Here is a 21,084-nt window from a genome sequence, read left to right as displayed (position 1 = left end):
ATAATAGTGTAAACCTAAACTGGATACAAGTTAATATAGAAAAAAAGCACTTTGACAAGAATATGTAGGCATACAACTGAAGAACAAACATGAGAATACAGAATCAGAATATATGAAAATGTTTGAAATGAGGGGTTATCAAAAATATTGAGGACTAATTGAAGCGAATAGTGGATAAAAACTGTAACAATAAACAAATAAAATGGTTGAAACAAAGGAAATTATGGATGTAGAAAGATTTTGTTCTTTTCAGTTGACAGATTCATTAGACAAGTAGTAACTGATAACTGGAAAATATTAAGGGCTAACTAGTCTTTAAACGAAGTTGTATGGAAAATTCTGTCTTCCTTTACAAAATGAGTAGAAAATGTAAAAAAATATGCTAGAATTTGGAAAAGATGAGCATGTGAATGCAAGTGGTAATAAAAATGGAAAAAAGACCTATCAATGTATGAGTGTGGGGGTTGTAAATTTTGCATATTTGTATCAGAAGGTTTTTAATGTTTATATGAAAGTACAGGCAGAACTTATAGAATCTCATAATGCTGTAAATGCAAGTCTATAAATATTTCTTATGTAGCACAATGTCACCAGTGGTTCAGCGCTCTATGCAGGAAGGACAGGCAGAAAGCTCTAATTGAGGATTACAGACTATTTATATTCTATAAAAGCACAAGACCATTACAATGCTTTATACGGACATTTTTGTAAAAATGCTGTATGTATTTTTTAATTAGATAGTGTAATATTAAATGTAAAGGTGTGGACATAAAGAATTTACTAAAAAAAAAAAAGAGAGAGATGCAATGGCAGGTAAGACTATACATATTTAACAGCAGGGCTCAATGAGGTAGTCAGCTTAAAGCCAAAACTAAGAAGGAAAAGACTGGAAAATAAGTTATGCGAAGTAGACATATTTTAAACACAGTACTATTTAACAGTTTTATGCATATGGTGTGAAATTTAAACTTCACACTATTTGATTTTATTGGTGGAAAATGTTGTGATGGGGCCAATTTTGTTCATAAATATAAGCTGTAAATTAAAGGGGTGTTTGCATGACTCCTTTCTTATTTTATTTAAATAATACGGCAAAGGTACATTTCTGAGAAAGGTATTGCTATAAATATATACTACATTTACACAGATGCGTGCTGGTGCACTCACACACACACACACACACACACACACACACACACACACACACACACACACACACACAAACACACACACACGAGTAAAGATGCAGTAGATTATGCACTTGAAAAAGCTTAAAGTATAAAACTTTACTGAAGGGCCAAACAACAGGGGATAAAGATGAAAAGAGATAAACTTAGAATAATATGTACAAGGACTATAAGAAATAAGTTACACAGCAGAGTTAATAGTGTACCTAAGCAGTCTGAGGTACATAGTTGTTAACTGGATCAGTGAAGGGGTTGTGAGTCCTTATTTATCTATGATTATCAAAACAGTAAGACAGAGATTTCCCTAATGTGCTTCTTTAAGGATTTCCTAAAATCCTCCATGCAAGTCATAAACCTATGCATCTGTAATACTTCATTTCAGTATTCAGGTATTAACTTCAAAATGATCTTCACACTATTGTTAGTGTGTTATTAGGTCTGACACGCAGATCAACAACTTCATTTCTGAGTGTATACACTGAACTTCTACACTGTAACACTTGCTTAAGTGGAAGACAGTAGGTCAATGATTAGGTTACAAAGTTAAGGCATTCAGCAGGAAAGAGGTGCTTCTTTCATCTGGGAGCCAATTGCACTTGGCTGTTGTAAGACAGTGATACTCCTTGTAAGGATGAAGATGAATAAATCTTAATAGCCAACTTTCTTTTCTTTCAGAGGATCTCCATGTATTGTGAGTGATGTAAGGCAATCCCCATAAAGGTCTCCAGTCTAGGCAACAGAACATTAACAGCAATGGAAATGTGCAAGAGATCTGGAAGTGCTAAGCATTAGAACTTTTGGCAGCACCTTACAATGTTCTCTAAAAATGACACTAAGGCAACCTTTTTAGACTTTCATTTAAAAGGCTGCTCTTTTTTAGATTCAGAAATTAATGATCATTTGAAAGGCATGTGAGAGAAGAGGCAGATCAACAGTCTAAACATATTCTGTCCCATAAGTCCCATAAGACTCATCTTGTTTGTCTCCTTCATTCTGTCTTCCTTGTTTAATATTCAGGAGAGACTGGATTTGTTCTCTGGCTCTTTAAGGTACTTACCTGTTCATAAACATTCTAGCGCTGTCAAACAATTCCTTTTATTTCCAATATAAGCCATTCAGTACCAGCATTGGAACCTCCCATTTGGACTCCCCTCAACCCACAAGGTGTTCACAAAATCCATCCATCAAACTTCACTTACCTACTATACTTGCTTCAAGCTTCAGTGCATAGCAGCACTCTATGTTACTGGGCTCCCTTAAAATTTATAAAGCTTTTCTAAGATGAACCTTTCATCATCAGCCTCCCATTAGATATCCTTTTCCACAGTGGGACATTTATGCCTCTCCATGTGCGCCACGTATATCAGTGGATTTAAAAGTAAAAAAAGTAATGTCTTTTGGCTTTTCCAGGTTAGGGGTCACCACAGCAGAACTCCAGTCCACTAATGATTGGCAGTGGATTTTTACAGTGCCGAGTTCCAAGCCTGACACCCAACCTTCAAAGAAGGCACACCCATTCACACACGCACCTACCTGCATGTCTTTAAATTTCACTCAACTGTGGGGAGAACATGCAGACTCCACACAGAAGGCACTCCAGCTGAGAATCGAACGGGAGAACCTCTTGCTGTGAGGTGAAAATGCTAACCTCTGCACCACCGCGGCCTATTTTCTGCAAAACCTTATTTCAGGTAGTGGCTACTTACTTCTTTCAAGAGAATTTCTGAATTACATACCCTTTCTTGCAAAAACTCCGTACCTTACTTTGCTTGAGGAAAGGGTTGTTTTGCATATTAATTCTTCTTTCATAACTAAAATATCCGGGGAATCTTATCTAAATCAAGTAGCTCTTTTCTTTCCCTAATGTTTTATAACAGCACTCTAATCAAGTCTAGTACTTATTTCACAGCATGAATATGCAGACTGAGCAGACAGAACAAAGGCCATCCACAAGATTAACCAGCTGATCGAATTCTTTGCCATAGGATGTGAAAGGAAGTCACTAAGCAGCACCTATCAATCATTTTTTGTCACAATAAATATGGGAAAGTTTTTACAGTTTACTTTGAAAACACCTTCTACCAGTACTGTTGGTATGTATACAGCTTTCTTCCAGAATCCCACTGAGGGTGACATTTGTGCAGCTGTTGTTTGGTCTTCTTTGAGTACAAGCTTAAGGTCACTTCCAGATCTAATTAGCTGGGTCTTAGTAGGTTCCCTAGACAGAATTCTGCAATACGAAATACAAAAGTTATGGATACTTAATGTAACATGAAACCTGCGAACAGAGCTCTGGATATTGGCTGTCTTCTTCTGTTCTGTTGTTTTCTTTGTATTATCACTTTTGACTGGTCTAGGACTAAAGAGAAAGGAAACAGCAGTGCATTGTGGGAAAAGGGATGCCTAATAAAGTTTTAAGAGCCAAGCAGTCCTAATATGTGCAGTGTTAAGTTCTAGTAGTTCCTACTGTGCAAGTTGTATTTAGAGACATAGCTTTATGGCAAGTCTCCATAGCATGTTTCATTTACTTTATTTGACATAATATGATTAATGCTATGGTAAATCCACCAGAGGTAGTGAATGCTTATGGCTTGCTGAAGACTAAGTTGTCACCTGCTATAGTAATATCAGACTTGGGCTTCTGAAATCACAGCATGTTAACACTATATTTGCTAGGAAAAAGCAAAACAGGATAATACATGTATATTCAGTTTCATCTCTGATAGAAACAGACAAATAGCTTTATACATAAACTTTCACTTCAGCACATCAGTAAGCTATAGAGAAACTGAAAACAAGCTACATAACAAAGTGCAACATACCTATAAAAAAAATAAACCTACCTCTGGAAGGGATAGTATTTTCTGTTCAGTCTTCAGTAGTCTGTCTACCTCTTTGCCGATTGCTAAACAACCTGGGTTAGCAGCTATAAATTCTTCAAACTGTCCACTTAAATCATCTTTCCATAGGAAATCATAGTAGCTTAAGCGCAGTACATGCCTCTTGACATCTGTTTTCAGATCTGTTTTATAGAAACATATGTATAAGTTTCATCATTAGACTTTGGAAAATTTGCTGATGTACCTCAGGTAAAATAGATCATAATATGCTATATTACATTAAATTACATTACCTGGATGGCAGAAAGAAACAAGACATGCTCTCTGTAAAAAAACACTTTTGAAAATCCAGGGAATCTGCTGCTTTTGACCATTATTTCCCTCCTCTGTTTTTCCTGTACAGAATGACCCCTTAGGTTCATAAGTTCATAGGTAGGTACTAGGCTATCAGCCCAAGGGCCTACATAAGCCTAGCCAGCAAGGTTCCATAGCTTACACCACCCAAGAAAGTTAGCATAATCTTGTACACTGATTTCATGTCCCCTTGACCCTTCTGGTATCAGGTGAGGAGGGTTGTAACTGCCCTAGTCTCTGGTTGCGTTCCTTCCACGCCATCCACAGAACTTTCTGGTACTCTCCTTTACACCCCTCCCAGCATCCTGACTTCAGTTTTCTTATAAAACCTCCAGAACTGCAAGACGTTTTCTGTATGAAGTCTGAACAAATCCATGTAGGCTGGAAGCATTACATCTTTACTTTGGCACTGTTACCCACTGTGCGTATACCCCCAATCTTTTTGCTACTACCGCTGCTCTTTAACTCTGTTGCTGGTGGTCCTGCCCAGCTGCGATGACCATCTCCACATCCTTTTCCTGCTCTGTTACCATTAGTTCTACAGATTCCATCTGATACTTCTCAGTATGTTTGTTGTATCCTAATCGCAATATTTTGTATTTGCACTTAAACTTAACTGCTGTGTTCCTGCTCACTTGTCCACCCTTTTCAAATCCATCACTGGATTGTACCATTGTACCCCAATTCTCTATTGGCACATTTATCATTGTGCCATCAGCAGAGAGACTGATACTGTTCCCTCGGATATGTCAGAGGCAAACACAATGAAGAGTATCAGACCCAGAACAGACCCCTGTGGTGCTCCACTAGTCATTTCCCTAATTCCTGATATTGTCCTTCTAACTATACCCCTCTGTGCTATATGAATTTTCATACTCTGAGCCAGCAGTGAAGGGATATAGAACGTAATCTCCCTATAGACAGCTATAGTACTGCAATGCTAAATAAAAGTTTTCCTGTACCATAAAAAATATTAGCAAGTCCCTTGCTCCACCTTGACATGGTGAAGCCATGCAAACATGCTTAAAAAGATCAAATGCCTTGCTAGCTTATGCATGTGTACTCTGAACCAGAGGTTATTTAGAACTTTCAGCAAGTGATGCTTATAAAATAAATTCTTTCAGGTCCTGGATATGTTATAAGTATGTGTATACTTTAAATTTTACAAAAAATATTGAAGTTAAATGTGTGTATAGGTAAGCAAATTAGGTTAAATCAGCATTACAAATGAGTAACAAAGGACTGCATTGAAATTTCAATAAATGTAGCATTTATATTATTATGTTATGAGCATGAATATATGTTATAACATCACAAGATGAACTTGTTGAGAGTCAACTTATTACACTTGGTGAAACATTAAAAATATGCTAAAAGTATGTTTATCTTATTTTGTTCTTGCCTGGAGTGCATTTCCATAACAGTAAACCTGAATTGTGTTGCTGTTAATAGACATAACATTGACTAGGAGGAAAAAAGTTAAATGATTATAGTTTTGTTTTTCATTTCATATTGGATATATGGCACATGAACACAAGTTAAGTAAATAATGTAAAATAGTACGTGGACAGTAAATATCAAGCAAGTAAGTATTAAAATTATAAGCAGAACTGGTATACACCAGTCAAAAATGTAAATATTGTATAGAATAATAATAAAGTGCTACAGGGAACAAAAACAGGTATACTGGGTTTAAAGGATTTAAGATGTATTTTACCAAAGGAGAGGGTTTTGCATGATGAAAGTAAACGCAGGTGCAGGAAACATCATGGTGCTTATATTTGGACAGAACAGTATGATGACAATGGGGTAAGTAAAAACATATTGCAAACAAAGAGCAAATGCCTTTTAAAGCATGCTGATTAAAAACAACAACAAAAAATGTGAGTAACCAGATTTTAGTTACAAACATATAATGAAGTCAGCTACCTTAGATGGGCAGTTTCATTTTTGGTAAGCCTTACTCAGGTTCCTGTTGTACTCTCTAGACTCAATAGTATGACTCCATAAACTCCAAAGAATTAAATGTGATTGGGAAAATACAAAGTTTAAAACTGGTGTTTCTCAGGGGATTCCATTCTCTGTGGTACATAGACATTAGCACATATAAGTGGCGGGAAAGTGTGGAGGGTGCAGCCTCTCAAATCATGGAGGGTCATGTAGGGCTTTCTATTTACCAAAGACATTTTAATGGGTAGTAATGAGTTTTACCTCTTGGACTGTACTTGATTATTTAATGTTTTGGGACTCTCACTATGGGGTCTTGAATTTCCTGTAAGATATTGACTTCCTTAGATCATTCTGACAGAAAAAAAAACATCAGACTTTTTTTAGCAGGGATTGAAAATCCATGCCTAGGCAATTAACATATAACAATAGGGTTTCTTACAGCAATTTGTTCATCTAAACCTAGCCCAACAAACAGAGTACTAAGTTTCAAATCCACAATTGAACAAATGAGTTGCCAGCATTTTGAGTTCAAGCTAGAAAAAAACAGAGCTCAAGAGATTACTTGAATTATGCCTTTTCTGTAAAAAGAAACATTGCTGCAAGTCTTAAGGCTTATTTTTTGCTAAGTCTAAAGTGTAGCCAGAGCCTAGTGCCCAGACAATTAACATATGAAAAGTGGGGTTCCTTTAAGAATAGATCAATGAATTGAGTTTGTAGTTTCATACATACAAAAGCACTAGATCTTTACCTTATTTTGGCTTTGATTTCAAAATGCTGGAAGTGCTGTATAAGTCATAATCTTTTTTGAGAAGTACTCAGGGAAAAGGATACTCAGATGAGTACACTGACTATTGTTAGTTATGCACTTTAAAATGTATAGAGGAAATATTCCAATGGCATCTATGGATGCAAAGTTTAAGTTATTATAATCCTCATTTTACACTATCAGAATTTACCATGCACATCCTGTGAGCTCATAATGCCCACTTCTACGTATTTGGATTAGCAACACACTGGGCTAGAGCTGCTAGCTTTTATTAGCTGTATTGGTTAGAATTCCAGACCAGGTTTCTGTGGCAGCTTTATCACTTTACTCCTATAGATTCATAGGTTCATAGGTTAGTACTAGGCTAGTTGCCCTTGAAGGCCATTTTAAGTCTAGCCAATCCCATTTTGTGTTGGAAATAATCTATCCTATTTGGTTGTAGATTGACCTTACCAATCCCATAGTTGATAATTGCATATTACCTCTAAGGAAAATAATTGTGCTTCTCCTGGAAATTAACTTAACACCACTAAACTTCCTCATTTAAATGCATGTAAAGTAAGGTTTTATTACATGAAGTTCAACCCCCCCACAAGCAAAAGAAATAAGTCTTGCAGGTGATGGCATTAACCAAAATTCTATCTACCCGACCCTTCTCCATACAGCAGTACAATATATTTCAAAACCAGTAACTTACATATTCAATCTATCCTTATCTTCTGGTGTTATTATACAGGTCTATTTATAAATCAATAACAAGAAATAGAATGGAAACTTTATTATTGGGAAAAAAACAAACTCCTAGGTCCTTGGACCCTAGGACAGCCTTTGAAGACTTCTACTCGAGGTGCTAGGAATGCGGTTTTGTTTTAGTAATAAAGTTTTGAGTCCATTCTTGTCTTTTCTGATTAAATTACTTTACAAGTTGTTATATTACTATTTCAGTTCTTTGCTCCTACTCAAGACCTTTGAAAAATTGCTTCAGACATAAGTCATTGAGCATCTCACCAAATACAGTTTGCAATGTGATCCTCAGAATAGTTTTAGAGCAGTGCATAGCACAATTACAGCTATATATTCAGCCACCAACAACATTTATGCTTCTCTGGAAAAAATATGAAGAATAGTCGTTGATTTAAAAAAATGTATTTCAAAAGTGCAGAACTCTCTCTTACATTCAGCAATGGTGACTTAAATTTATTCCAGAACTATATTTGCAGTATGACATTTTGTATTTATAAATAACAATCAACATATGTAACAAGACACATATGGCTCATTTCTAGACAACTATTTTCTTTATTTACTGATATTATCCTAAACATAATAAAATCTGATGTCACTAAACTTTATGTAAATGGCATTACTTCCTTCCTCTGATCCACCAGCCAACAATGCACCAGTATATATTCAATTATGCTTTAACTTTCTCTGTTCATGGAGCAAAATAAACAAGCTATATCTAAATATAGCTAAAATTGTCTTGATGCCATTCAGAATCTATAATAAGATAATATAAAATAAGAAGTTATGTACTCACCATAACGTTCCATGTGAGTTGTTCCATCTCGCCTTCATTCTTCACTGATGGGTTCAGAGCCGATACCTGAGCTCCAACATGGCCATTAGCAAGCTCAAGGTTTTCCAGTTGCTCGAGACCCAGCCCCTTATCCCATAATGCACTGCTGGAATTACCTCAGATCTTGTTTGCTGAGTGTACCATATCCTTGTAAAAGGACTACTCTCCTAAGAGAGGGAAAAAGGAAGGAATTGAATTACTAGGATGAGACCAACGTCTAGGTCAACTGTCAGCCAGGTGGGGGATGGAGAGAGGGAGGGACATGAGAATGAAGGCAAGATGGAACAACCCACATGGATCGTTATGGTGAGTACATAACTTCTTAATGTGAAGTTGTTCAATCTCGCCGTTCATTCTTCACTGATGGGTAGTTTCCCTAGCACCCTCAGTCTTGGGTGGCTCACGGGAGTATATTCTTCAGGACTGTAGAACCAAAGGAAGCCCTGTCCCTGGAGGCCTTATCCACCTTGTAATGAGTGATAAAGGTATGAGGCTTAGACCAAGTGGCTGCAGCACAGATGTTGTCAATGGGTAATTTGGCTTGAAATGCAGAGGATATACAAACTGCTCTGGTTGAATGAGCTTTAATTCTGTGTAGTAAGGGCATATTAGCTGCTGAATAAACACAGGTGATACAATCAGATAACCACTTAGAAAGGGTTGTTTTAGCCACTGGTCTACCTTTTCTGGCTTCAGAAAAGGAAACAAATAGTTGGTCTGATTTTCTAAAATCTTTTGTCCTATCCAAATAATATCTGAGCTGTCTATGAATGTCTAGTTTGTGTAGCCTACACTCTAGTTTGTTGGAATGGTTGGGGAAGAAGACTGGCAATTCAATGACTTGATTGATATTAGACTCAGAACAAACTTTGGGTAAAAAAGAAAGATTTGTCCAGGGAGATACGCTATCAGCATGAAAAATGATATAAGGAGGTGTGATAGACAAGGCTTGAAGCTCTGACACTCTGCAGGTGGAAGTAATGGCCACTAGAAAAATGGTTTTCCACGACAAATATCTGAGATGACAAGATGATGCAGGTTCAAACGGGGGATAAATTATGCGAGGTAGCATGAAATTTAGATTCCAGGGGGAATAAGGAGGCCTCATGTGAAAGGTCCCTTTAAGAAAAGCCTTGGATAACTTGTGGGCCATAACATTTAGTCCGTCTACTCCAAGATAGAAATTAGATATGGCAGCTAACTGGACCCGAATTGTAGCCACTGCCACTCCTTCATTAAAGATAACAGTTAAGAATTCCAATATAGATGTCAAGGGAGCGTGAAAAGGATCAATGTTCTGTTTGGAAGCCCAAATGGAAAATCTCTTCCACTTATTATGATATAATCTCCTGGTGGAAGGTTTGTGAGAAGACAAAAGGATTTGCCTCATGTCATAAGAAAGGTTGTGAAGCCTGGCTATGTGGGGAACTGGAGCAGCCAAGCTGTCAGCTTCAGGGACTGCAATGAAGGGTGGAGATCCCCTGAAGGACGTGTCAGAAGGTCCGGAACTGAGTCTAAAATCCATGGATCCTCCAAGAGATGATGATAAAGAAATGAGAAGCAAATCTGCCAAGGCCAATGGGGGGGCTATAAGAATGATGGTCCTTCCCAGTGAATTTGCTTTCTGTAAAAATCTTGGTATTAGCTGGATTGGAGGAAATGCATATAGGAGACCTGGGGGCCAATCGTGTATGAGTGCATCTCTGGGGGGTTGTCCCGGAGGGGGAATCAGGGCGAAGTAGCTTCTGCATTTGGTGTTGATGTGACTGGCAAAAAGGTCGCAGCAAGGCTGGCCCCATTTGTGTAAAATCCTGTCCGCAATGTCCTGATTGAGGGACCATGCGTGTGGCAACAAAATTGCCCTGCTCAATTTGTCTGATATCATGTTGGATTTCCCCAGGATGTGCATTGCCAACAGAAAGTGCTGGGATGACACAGCCCACTGCCAAACTCTGAGGGCTTCTCGGCAAATAGGGTAAGATTTGGTCCTGCCCTGTTTGTTCAAATACCAGACCACTGACATGCTGTCTGTCTGAATTGCAATTGTCCCTAGAGAAAGAGAGACCCGAAAGTGCTGCAATGCCAGAAGTACTGCTCTCGTCTCTAGAACATTGATATGCAGATGTGATTCTTGATTTGTCCATGTGCCTTGGGCAGTCTTTCACCCTATCAGGGAAGTGTCTGTGGTCACAGTGGCTATTGGCGGGGGTAGTACAAATGGACGTCCTATTGTGACATGAATCGACATCAACCACCACTGAAGGTCTCTCTTGCAAGAATTTGTTATCACAATCATATGCTGCATTGGAAGTTCCTGATAAGACCATTGAGTGAACAGTAGCCACTGAAGAATCTGCATATGCATCCTTGCTAATGGTATGGCTAAGATTGCTGCTGCCATCAGACTCAGTACTTTTAAGACCTCTGCTGCTGGAGATCTGTCTTTTGACACCAGTGAGCTGACATATTGATGAAGAAGTGAGACCCTCTCGAAAGGTAGGTGCAGAGTGGTGGTGTCTACCTCTGCCCCAATAAAGACAATATGCTGTGATGATGACAAGGCACACTTTTCTAAGTTGACAGTAATGCCTAATTGGTTGCAGAGTGTCAGAGTGGATTCTCTTGCCCAAATCAGTTGATGCCTAGTGGTGGAGGTAAGGAGCCAGTCATCTAAGTACGACAACAACCTGGAATCCTAGATGCCTCAAGTGAGCCGTGACAACTGCCATACATTTGGTGAACACTCTGGGGGCTGTAGTGAGACCAAAGGGCAGGGCCCAGAATTGATAGTGATTGGCTCCCAGCCAGAAACGCACATGATCTCTGGATGGCCTGGCCATCTTTATATGGTAGTATGCATCCTTGATATCGATTGAGCACATCCAATTGTCTTTCCCTAAAAAGGGAAGTATGGACTGAAGCGTGACCATCCGGAACTTCTCTTTCTTGACAAATTGGTTGAGTCTGCTGAGGTCCAAAATGGGTCTTCAGTCCCCTGTTTTCTTTGGAACCAAAACGAATCTTGAGTAAGTTCTGAATCCTGTTTGGTCTGCTGGGACTGGCTGGATGACTCTTTTTTCTAGCAACTTGTGGACCTCTATAGCTGCCTGTTCCCTGTGACTGGGTGGAATGTCTGGGATTCTTCTGACGGAAGTGGGAGGAGAGGAGAACAGTATGAAATACCCTCTGGAAATGATACTTTGTACACATCTGTCTTTTGTTATGTCCAGCCAGGCTTCTGGGTACAAAGAAAAGTGACCCCCAACTGCCTCCAGAGCAGGACAGTCAGGCCTCCGCATAGGAGCGCTGGTAGGGCTGACCAGAGAAATGATCTCTGTCACCCTGCTGTTGCGGACCCCCTTTGCCACGAGGACAGCGTCTTCCATTATAATCTCCTCCTCTGCTCCTAGAGGGGGTTTCACCACATGTGTCCTGAAAGGCTCATTGGGCTTTTCGGAACCACATCTTTCCTCTCCTTTGGCCCTTGGGATAAGGCCGAGTAGGGGTGGAAAAATGGACTCCTATGGCAGATGAGTCTTTCCCTCTTGCTCACACCTGGTTGATTTTCCTTTACTTTAGGCCCAAAGAGAGATGAGCTGTCAAATGGGGTATTCACAAATGAAGACTTGAAAGGCTCCGCAAAGGAACAGAGGTGCATCCAGGAGTGTCTACGAAGGGCAAATCCTGTACCTGCTGCCCTACTTGTGCCATCAGCTGCATACGATATGAGATGCATGGACGAGTTTACAATTGAATTTAGGGTAGCAAGCTGCATGGCAACTTTGTCGGAAGCACCTGCAGTTACCGTACCCTGAAGAGTATCTCCTAACTCCTTAAGGAGATCTCTCTGCAGTCTGGTAAAATGGGTCAAATAGTTCAGTGATGTAAGTGCAAAAGTCACTGAACTAAACATGCATTTCCCATAGCTATCCATAATCCTAGACTCTCTGTTAGGAGGATGGATAGACGAGGACGTCTCAGACATTTCCTTTTCGGTGGCTGCCGCTAACACCATGGCATCAACAGGGACTCCCCTGGGGCAGAAATAAACTTGTTAGGCCTCCTAGGGACAGGTTCCATAGATTCCGGTGACTCCCACTCCCTACGAGAGACCAGGTCCATAAGCTCATCATAGGACACTCAAGATGTGGAAGGTTGAGAACGGAAAGCCTTCAGGAGAAATGACTCATCCTCAGTAGGGTGTTTGAAATGCCAATCACCCCTCTGCCTAAGGATCTCAAGTATCTCTGCAAAGAAGATAGCCTCAGAGGGGGATCGGGGGGACCCTTCTGACTCATCTAAGTCAGTGTCAGATGTCAAAGACTCCTGTGGGGAGTCCAGGTGCCTCCTCTTGCACACTGTCTTTCTGGGAACCTCCTCAACAGGAACATCTGGAGAAGTCTCAGAAAAGCAGGGAGCACCCAGTGGGGCTACCTGAGGCTCAGGGTCTCTATGCTTGGAGCCGATGGAAACAGAAGCAGACACAGGTGCATTAGGGGAAGAAGTGACCAATCCTAATGTCGAGGAAGTCTTAGGAGACAATATTCACCTCATGGCTTCAAAGTCATCACAGCTCCGATGGGAAGGAGTCAAAGGACTTGAAGGAACCTCAAGCCCCTCCAGCACCGAGGCCGTGGGCTCTGAGCCTGAGGTAGGAGCCGAGCTCATCTGAGCCGAAGCCCCGAGAGGAAGAGTCGGCACTGACAAGTCGGTGTGACTACTATCCCCGGACCTGACAGGAGAATGTTGGCTCCTAGAGTCCCTGGTCAGCACCGAGGACGTCCAAGCAGATGGAACCGACAACACTGGAGCAGGTGTCGGCTTCAAGGGCTCTTCGATTATCAGGTCAGCCTCCTCCAGCTCTGAAAGCCCAGTAAGGCTTGGAAGAGGAGCAGTCAATTCTGGGATAATGGTCTTTGGTTCTGACGCTAGGGTTGGAGCCGACAGCAATTTAGCTAGGGCTGGTGCCCTTAACAGCTTCTGTACCAGTCGGTCCATGTCCAGATCAGAAAGACAAACAAAGGACCAAGACAAGTGCATCGACGGTGCAGACTGGAGAATAGGAGATGATGGCAACTCTGATACCGGCTCCAGAACAGTGGACCGGATCCGAGAAGAAGGGACACTCGGCTCCAAGAACTGTGGAGCCGATGATCCAGCATCCTCACTTTTCTTAGATTTTTTTGTGGCTTTTGAGTCTCCTGAGGATTGGGATGAATGAGAGGACTTACTGGCCCCATCCTGGTCACTCAATGCCTCGACAAAAGGGTGTTTTAGTAAACCCCTGTCCACCAATTTCCTCTTCCTTTCTAATGTAACCCTGGAAGAAAAGGAGTGACATATGCTGCATGACCCTTGCAAGTGAAGAGCTCATAGACAGTATACACAAAATCAGCAGATTTCTTCCCCATAACAGTGACTATGGAGCACAGCTCAAAGACATAATATGCAGGTTTATGGAAGTTGTGTTGGAAAATAATATGTTTGTTTTTGATAGCAAATACTACTTAAAACGCAAATGTGTAGCTATTGGCACATGCTGTGCTAATAGCTATGCCAATGCAGTTATGGCTCAATGGGAAGTGGAACAGTTGTTCTCCTTAGAAATGTATAAGAACCATGTGAAGTTTTAACACAGATTTGTGGATGATATTTTTCTTGTGCAGGACAGTACCCTTCCAGCATTGAATACATTTGTCAGTGATGCAGAAGTTTCTACTAGCTTTCTGAAGTTTACAATGAATCATTCAATTGAAGGGCTGCCATTCTTGGACATATTTGTAATGAAAGGAAATGATAGTATGTTTGACACCAAGGTTTATAGAAAAGAGTGTGATCATAACACATTATTGTATAGGACAAGCATGCACCCTAGAACAACCTTTTCAAATATAGTTAAAGGACAAGGAATGAGGGTTTCACATTTGAGCAATCAGGAACCCACATTTGAAGAAGGATTGGTAACCCTGCAAAATAATTTATATGATAAAGGTTATAAGAAGAAGGAAGTGACTTATAAGTTGAGAGAAGTAAAGACACTTAGGGAAGGAAGAGCAAGGCCATATTTTTCAAACAAGACAGATCAAGCATTAAATAAAACTGATACAATGATTAATAAGAATGTAGTTAATGTCTCTATATCATATACAAGTGATGTGAGGAAAGTAAGAGATGCCTTTAATAAACACTGGCTGCTTCTTATGACAGATAGAAGAATTAGGGAAGTGGTTGAAGAGTGTCCTAGTTTAATTTTTAAAAACAGGAAAAATCTTAAACGCATGTTATGCTACCCCAGGAATTTATCTGAAAGTAATCTAAATACATGGAGAGGTACCACAGCATGTACCAGTTGCAGTATGTGTCAATATGTTAAAAATACTGATAAGTTTGTCCATCCAGTCACTGGTAATAAATATAAATTGAATGGAGCAGTCACCTGTAGCAGTATGAATATCATTTATGCAGCACAGTGTGACTGCTGTTTGCACTTCTATGTAGGCAAAACAAACAGGACATTTAGAGAAAGCATAAAGGAACATATTAGTAGCATAAGGAATAGGGACTCTGTAAGTGCTCTGTCTAAATACATAGAGAGGAGTGGTATATACCATGATTTTAAATATATAGCATTAGAAGAAGTTATTATTGGGCAAAGGCTGGGTAATATTAAGAATCTGACAGAAAGAAGTAAGCGCTGATGGATACTCAAACTCAGAGCAGATAAGGAGAAGGGGTTGAATGGTAAAGTTTCTATTAAAAGTGCTTTAGAAGCACGAGGAATACCTAGAAAATAGTGACATATATTATACTTAATAGGTGGTATTAGAAATATTTCCACTTAGTAAGAACACCGTGGAATTCTACCTAACTTGTAACATCATTCACCTAAATATGCTTGTAAATATGGTCTATAAGACTGCCAAAAACAAGAATTGAGAATTTTACCCTACTTCTTGCAATGTCATATATTTAAACATATTTGAGGATAAAGTTTATCCATCACAAAGCAGTGATATTGTCTGTGTATAATACATTTATTACTCATTTAGTACTGCGTGAGTAATTACTTGTACGTTGCATATATTTACAACTATGCATAATTAATTTGCTATATTAGAATCAGCTTCTCATCCTATATATGATATCTATAAGTATTTTATCATATAAATGTATTACATAACTATAATTATACACATAGAGTTACCTCTATTTAATTTATATTGCAAGGTCAAGCATCCATCCATCCTTAAATGGCTGCTAGAAGACCCTATTTGTATAAAATACACTATATTTAAAGCACTATCTAGTTGTGTATGAATGCCTTTGGTAAACAGCAATACACTGTTCCTGGTGTGTTATGAAGTATATACTAGGGGCCTATAGTTAGGGCATGAATATGAATTAAGTCCTGTTTTTATACAAACTGGTGACATATATATGTGCACCTATTTGCCTATATATATATATATATATATATATATATCTATTGAACTATTACTATCCATGGAATATATATTTTGTGGCCTGAATGGATTGCCCAGAGGTATAGAGTTAAACTTATGTCTATTATATTTGTATAAAATTGTGCCTGGATATATGCATATAATGTGCTGACTGCTTTTATTACATATATTTGATTGACATATGAAAAACAGCAATGCAACAATATGATTTGCTTCTATGGGAAAAGCATAAAGTTCCATTGGTTGAAACTGTCTACATATATAAATTTGTGACCTGGTGTACTCTAAATAATCTAGCAATGGTAGATATTCTATGATACTTGGTTGTTTATCATAATGATATGAAGAAAGTGGGAGGAAGTAAAACGGAGCATTTGCCGAGTGTGTTGACGTCATTGTACATGCACAAAGGCGCTGCAATGACGACGAACACAATGCTCTCATTTTTAACATTTCTAACTTTTTAAAATGGAATATAACACAATGGGGGAGAAATATAAGTATATTTTAAGTGGATTATACTCCCTGGATAAGTTTTACAGTTGAAAATGTGATGGGAAGAACTCGAGTTCTAAAATGGAATTTGAACACATGACTTGGGTAATTTGTTTGCATTTTAAACTGTAGTTTTATTTACACATTTAGAAGTAACAGGAATGTATAGAAGGTTAGACCTAGATTTATTATAGTAATAATTTTTAAGTAGCAGCATATATCTGAAGCAAAGCATACAATATAGTGCAATATAATTTTAGTATTTGCTAACATTTAGCATGATTTGTTTGCATTTTAAACCACAGCTTTATTTACATTGTTGGAAGTAATAGGAATGTATAGAAGGTTAGACCTAGATTTGTTATTGTAATAATTTTTAAGTAACAGCATATATCTGAAGCAAAGCATACAACATAGTGCAATATGATTTTAGAAAAGTATAGACTTTAATATCATTGTAATGATGTTTAACATAATATATAGCATTTGACATGCTGCTGATAGAAGCAATGCTTTGAAATGTTTCTAAATATGTAAATGCTTGTAGATGCCTATGAAAGCTTTGATTGCTGAATAAGATTTTTAATGTGCTATAAAAAATTGCATTTAAAATAAATACTATGCAATATAGATGAAGGGACTGATGTTTTTAAAAGAGGGTGTGCCTGAAGCAACTTGATTAACTGGGAGTGGTCTCTCAGGTTAATGAGGTACACAGGGATAGCTTTAAAAACCTTTCTGTGTGTGTTTTTACATTTGTATATGGTCTGAAGAAGCCACGGACAGTGGTGAAAGCACTTACCGAATATTAAAGTTCTTGATTTATTTTATGTGGTTTGGAGCTATACTTCATACAGCTACTACCATAGTTTTCTTTGCTGATGTCTTTACAATGTTTTTGCTGGGGGGCAAGCCCACCTGCATCCCCCACACCCCCCTACTTAAATATACCAACTCTGAGATTGCACTACAACGCGGATGAGGGAAATCTCCCTTTCCGCGCTGTATACAGAAGAGCCAAACAGGAGAATTTCCATTCCTCCGCTATAGTGCAGTCACGGAGCTGGTATATTTCAGCAGGGAGAGATCCCTCTGCATACATGTCAGTAAACTTCCTTTCATTGTTTTTGTTGTATTCCCTTCAAAAATTCGAGTTACTGAAACTCGAGATTCTGAGCTCAAGCTTCTGAATTTCGAGCTTTCAGTAACTCGAGCTTGTGAAGGGGAACTATATATATATATATATATATATATATATATATATATATATATATATATGTATACAGAACTCACTTTCCAATCTTTTGTAAAAAGTCTGATATAACTTCTAATCTGTAACTTTCTTTGAGTGTGTCTGTTAACTTGCAGATATAACTTTTATTGTACTTTGTGTATGATTTCACCTATTGAATAAAATGCCTGCAATCCATTCATTTGCTATGGCCATGTATTAATTTTGTAAGTCAACCTTTTATGCCATACATTGTTTATTTAAGACTAGCCACTTAGCCATGATTATAGCTGAAAATAGTTTTTGACCTACCCACCTCTTTAGTTAAAAATGATAAATAAATGATAAATAATAAAATAAGTTAATAAACTACGGTAGATAGGCAGATATTATTGAAGTATGGACTTTGACTGAGGAATAAGTAAAATTACAGTCTAGTAGATGATTCATACTGTCTAGTAGCCTTGATATGGTACAATGCAACAGATTTAAACTTCATGACATAGGCCAAGAAACAAACCCTTTCCACTTTTGAATATAATATATAGTTTTATTATGTCTCTGACTTAACTTAATATTGCTAAAACCTGGGAATAAATGGAGCTGCTATTAAAAGCCAAAATACTGCTCTCCAGGCTGAAGCAATTTGTGATTGATTGTATTAACTTGCCCTCTTAAAGGGTCACTGAGGGCTTATGTAGGAGTAACAGCCATGGGAAAGAGTGAATGGGTTCATAGTCGTGAACGTGTGGGAGCAACTGGAATTAAATGGCCTTGTTATTTTCCTTGAATTCCTTTTGAATCAGGAGAAGTGGAGAAAAAAGTGTACATTATCATCTGAGTCTATATGGAACAAGATGCCTCAATCTTTCCAAGTATGCTGTGAGGAAGTGTCTGCAAAAGACAGTGACTTGATTGTAATGATTTGTAGCCAATACGTCCTTATCTGGTAGATCACTTCTGTATAATGTCATGTCTGTCATGTCATTCTCTTGCTTACAGTATCTGCTGTCTGATCCTACAAAGTGGGAAAATGAATGGCTGAAAGACACCAATTTAGTTGTAGTGCCCTCTCCAAAATCTGAAATGCCTCTCTGAACAGTTGTATGGATATGGTCCCTCCTTGTTTGTTTAAGCACTTCATCAGGGTAGTACTGTCTGTCCTGATGCAGAGGTGTCTTGGCAGAAAACAGTCATAAAAGGCCATCAGAGGCCTGTAAACTGATTTTATCACAGTCAGACTGATGTAAAGACATATTTATTATTGATAAAAGTTACCTTGCACTGACAGTTTGTGTAATCAGAAAGCCTAGTGTCAGATATAGGAAAAGTAGTATTAGAATACAGAAAAGTCACTGCATACTGTTTCAGCAAATTAAAAAAAAATATCTAAAGAATGCTTGCCAAAACCAGTTTCACTAATGGTGGTGGAGCTTTTACCTTTTTCAGCTGTTATATGACCTTGGATTTGATATATATATATATATATATATATATATATATATATATATATATATATATACATATATTTAGGGAGTATTGAGGGTGCCCCTCACATGGGAGTGGTGCAGAGAAGCTTTCCCCTTCAAAAAAGAACTTTTTCAGAGGTTTGGGCAAAGTCATTTCATTGTATATGCTTCCTGTTTATATTTCCAGCATAAGAATTCCTTCTTCAATTACTAATGAATAGAGAGCGTTGAGTCCACTAGATCCATGAATGAGATCATTATATTTCTCATATGTCAATTAGTCTTTCTCATATGACATTTTACATGAGGGACTAAGAAAATGCAAGTAAAAATTATTACCTAAAGGTTTTATAAAATGTTTTGCTGTGATGACTTGTTGCTGATAAAAATCTATTAGGACTATGTGAGTCACAGTTTTTGATAATGAATGAATTCATAGCTATCCATAGAAAAGTTATTGATACAAAGGTGGTCAAACAAAACCTTATGTAATTTATTGCAATTTCCAGAAGATGAAAGAGTGTACGAGTCTTTTCTTTGTACTGCATCATCAGTTCACTTGTGTTTTCAACCAAAAGTCATCCAAATAAGAGAAGAAAGTTATGTTTTGATTTTTTTAGGTTCATGGGATCATAGGTGTATACAAGGCTAACAATCACTAGGGTCCTTAAAAGCCTAGTCATGCAACCCAAATATGGCTACCCTGGGGTTATTTACTGACTGCCTCTGTCCATCAGAGACATAGGAGACAGACAAGGGGTGAATTTCTGATTACCCATACATTGGTCCAAGTTGCATTTAAACAGGGATAGGGAGGAACTCTGCTTCACAAGGAAGGGGAGCCTGTTCTAGAAAATAGGAATCCTGTGAGAAATATATCTGTATCTTCAACATGTCCTATTTATGTTGCAAGCACAATTTTGGTCTTTTAATCTAGTAGTTCTGATGCTTTTTTTTTGTTTGAGGATATGCAAACGATTCATCAAAACAGTGTCCATGGATTTCTTATATGCCAGGCAAAGATAACTTCTTAGAAGTCTGTATGATATCAAGTCAAGAGACAGGGCTTTTAAGTGATTAGTGTATGACATTGTGTTTACTCCCTGTATTCTTTTTTTAAGGAATCTTAGCAAAAGTTCCAGTTGCTGCATGTGTCTGATCAGGTACGTACCAAAGGTTGAATTATACTCTATGATGGGCCTAATGAGGGCTGAGTACAGTGGTATGATAACCTCTCCGGACCTAGATGCCATGCCCTTGCTTATAAACTGAGCATCATATAAGGATTTTCTTACTACCTTGGACACATGTTGATCAAAGACTAGGTTATTATCTACATGAGTTACCAGTTCCTGAATAGTGAATTAACTTTTAAGGGATGGTGTAGTTATCCAGGGTGGGAAACTTCCTAGAAGGTACTATAATGCGTTTACTGGTACTGAGTTTTAAGCCATGGCTTTGGCACCAAGAGTTTGTCTGTAGTAGATCTTCCTGAAGGGTGTTCTTATTTTGGGGGGATTCAATGACTGCTCCCAGTTTGCAATCCTCTATGAACTTGATTAGCCAGAGGCCTTTGATATTGGCTTTGACATCAGAAAAGTAGATGACAAAGAGGAGTGGATCTAGCACAGAGCTTTTTGTGGAGGTGACCTCACTGATTCTAATCTCCTGGGTCCTATCAGTGAGCCAGCTAGCTATCCAGCATGTTATAAAGGGGTTTATACCTAGTTCTGTAAGTTTTTTGTCAATG

The 21,084-nt window shown here is 38.4% G+C and overlaps 1 protein-coding gene across 1 annotated transcript in view; it reads right to left on the bottom strand.

The window, feature by feature from the left end:
• LOC122814238 (dynein axonemal heavy chain 5-like) overlaps positions 1-21,084 on the bottom strand; it is a 3,525,594-nt gene that overhangs the window by 2,523,921 nt on the left and 980,589 nt on the right. The window contains exon 28 of the mRNA XM_044086840.1: positions 4,031-4,209. Within this exon, the coding sequence (XP_043942775.1) occupies positions 4,031-4,209 (179 nt within the window). The remainder of the gene's footprint in view (positions 1-4,030; positions 4,210-21,084) is intronic.

Source organism: Protopterus annectens, chromosome 1.part1, assembly GCF_019279795.1.
Source record: "Protopterus annectens isolate FY-2018-M chromosome 1.part1, PAN1.0, whole genome shotgun sequence".
NCBI classification, from domain to species: Eukaryota; Metazoa; Chordata; order Ceratodontiformes; family Protopteridae; genus Protopterus; species Protopterus annectens.
Note: the sequence above shows the minus strand (reverse complement) of the source record. Positions and strands in the feature narration are given on the sequence as shown.